Source organism: Triticum dicoccoides, chromosome 5B (assembly GCF_002162155.2).
Source record: "Triticum dicoccoides isolate Atlit2015 ecotype Zavitan chromosome 5B, WEW_v2.0, whole genome shotgun sequence".
NCBI classification, from domain to species: domain Eukaryota; kingdom Viridiplantae; phylum Streptophyta; class Magnoliopsida; order Poales; family Poaceae; genus Triticum; species Triticum dicoccoides.
Window position 1 is genome coordinate 539,472,836 of NC_041389.1, and position 474 is coordinate 539,473,309.

General features: G+C 48.9%; 1 protein-coding gene across 1 annotated transcript; it reads left to right on the forward strand.

The window, feature by feature from the left end:
* LOC119306043 (protein ALTERED PHOSPHATE STARVATION RESPONSE 1-like) lies at positions 1–468 on the forward strand. Its single transcript, XM_037582387.1, has 2 exons — positions 1–35; positions 130–468. The coding sequence occupies exons 1-2, from the start codon at positions 25–27 to the stop codon at positions 383–385; spliced, it is 267 nt and encodes an 88-aa protein (XP_037438284.1). The 5' UTR covers positions 1–24; the 3' UTR covers positions 386–468.
* The last annotated feature ends 6 nt before the right edge of the window (positions 469–474 follow it).

Below are 474 nucleotides of genomic sequence, written 5' to 3' on the forward strand. Positions count from 1 at the left end.
GAGCTGCAACCGTAGCTTGTTGAGATGTTGCATAGGTAAACTGATCTCATGTTTTTCGTGTGTGGAATTGATGATTGATGTAGTTTCACTGAATCAAAATACTGATGCCTTTTCCCTTCTCCGTGACAGCTTTCAGAGAACTAGGAAAGTAATGGTGGACTCTCATGAAGCACAAAGACAGATAATGTTTGAGGCAAATTCCTTCACCGGCCCTGCGTATGAGAAATTCTGCAATGATGCCCAGCGGCATGCTACTCTCAAGCTGGAGGTCGAGCTTAGGAACTGGAGGTCCTGCTTCGTGAGCTACGTCAGTGCTCAGAAGGCGTACATCGAATCCCTTGATGGTTGGTTGTCCAAGTTCATGCTCACAGACACCATCCGTTAATCCCGGGGATCTCCTTGATCGCGCTCGACAGGACCAGCGAGTAGCACACTACGCTGTCGACAACCGGATCCTCCTCACAACTGACTCCG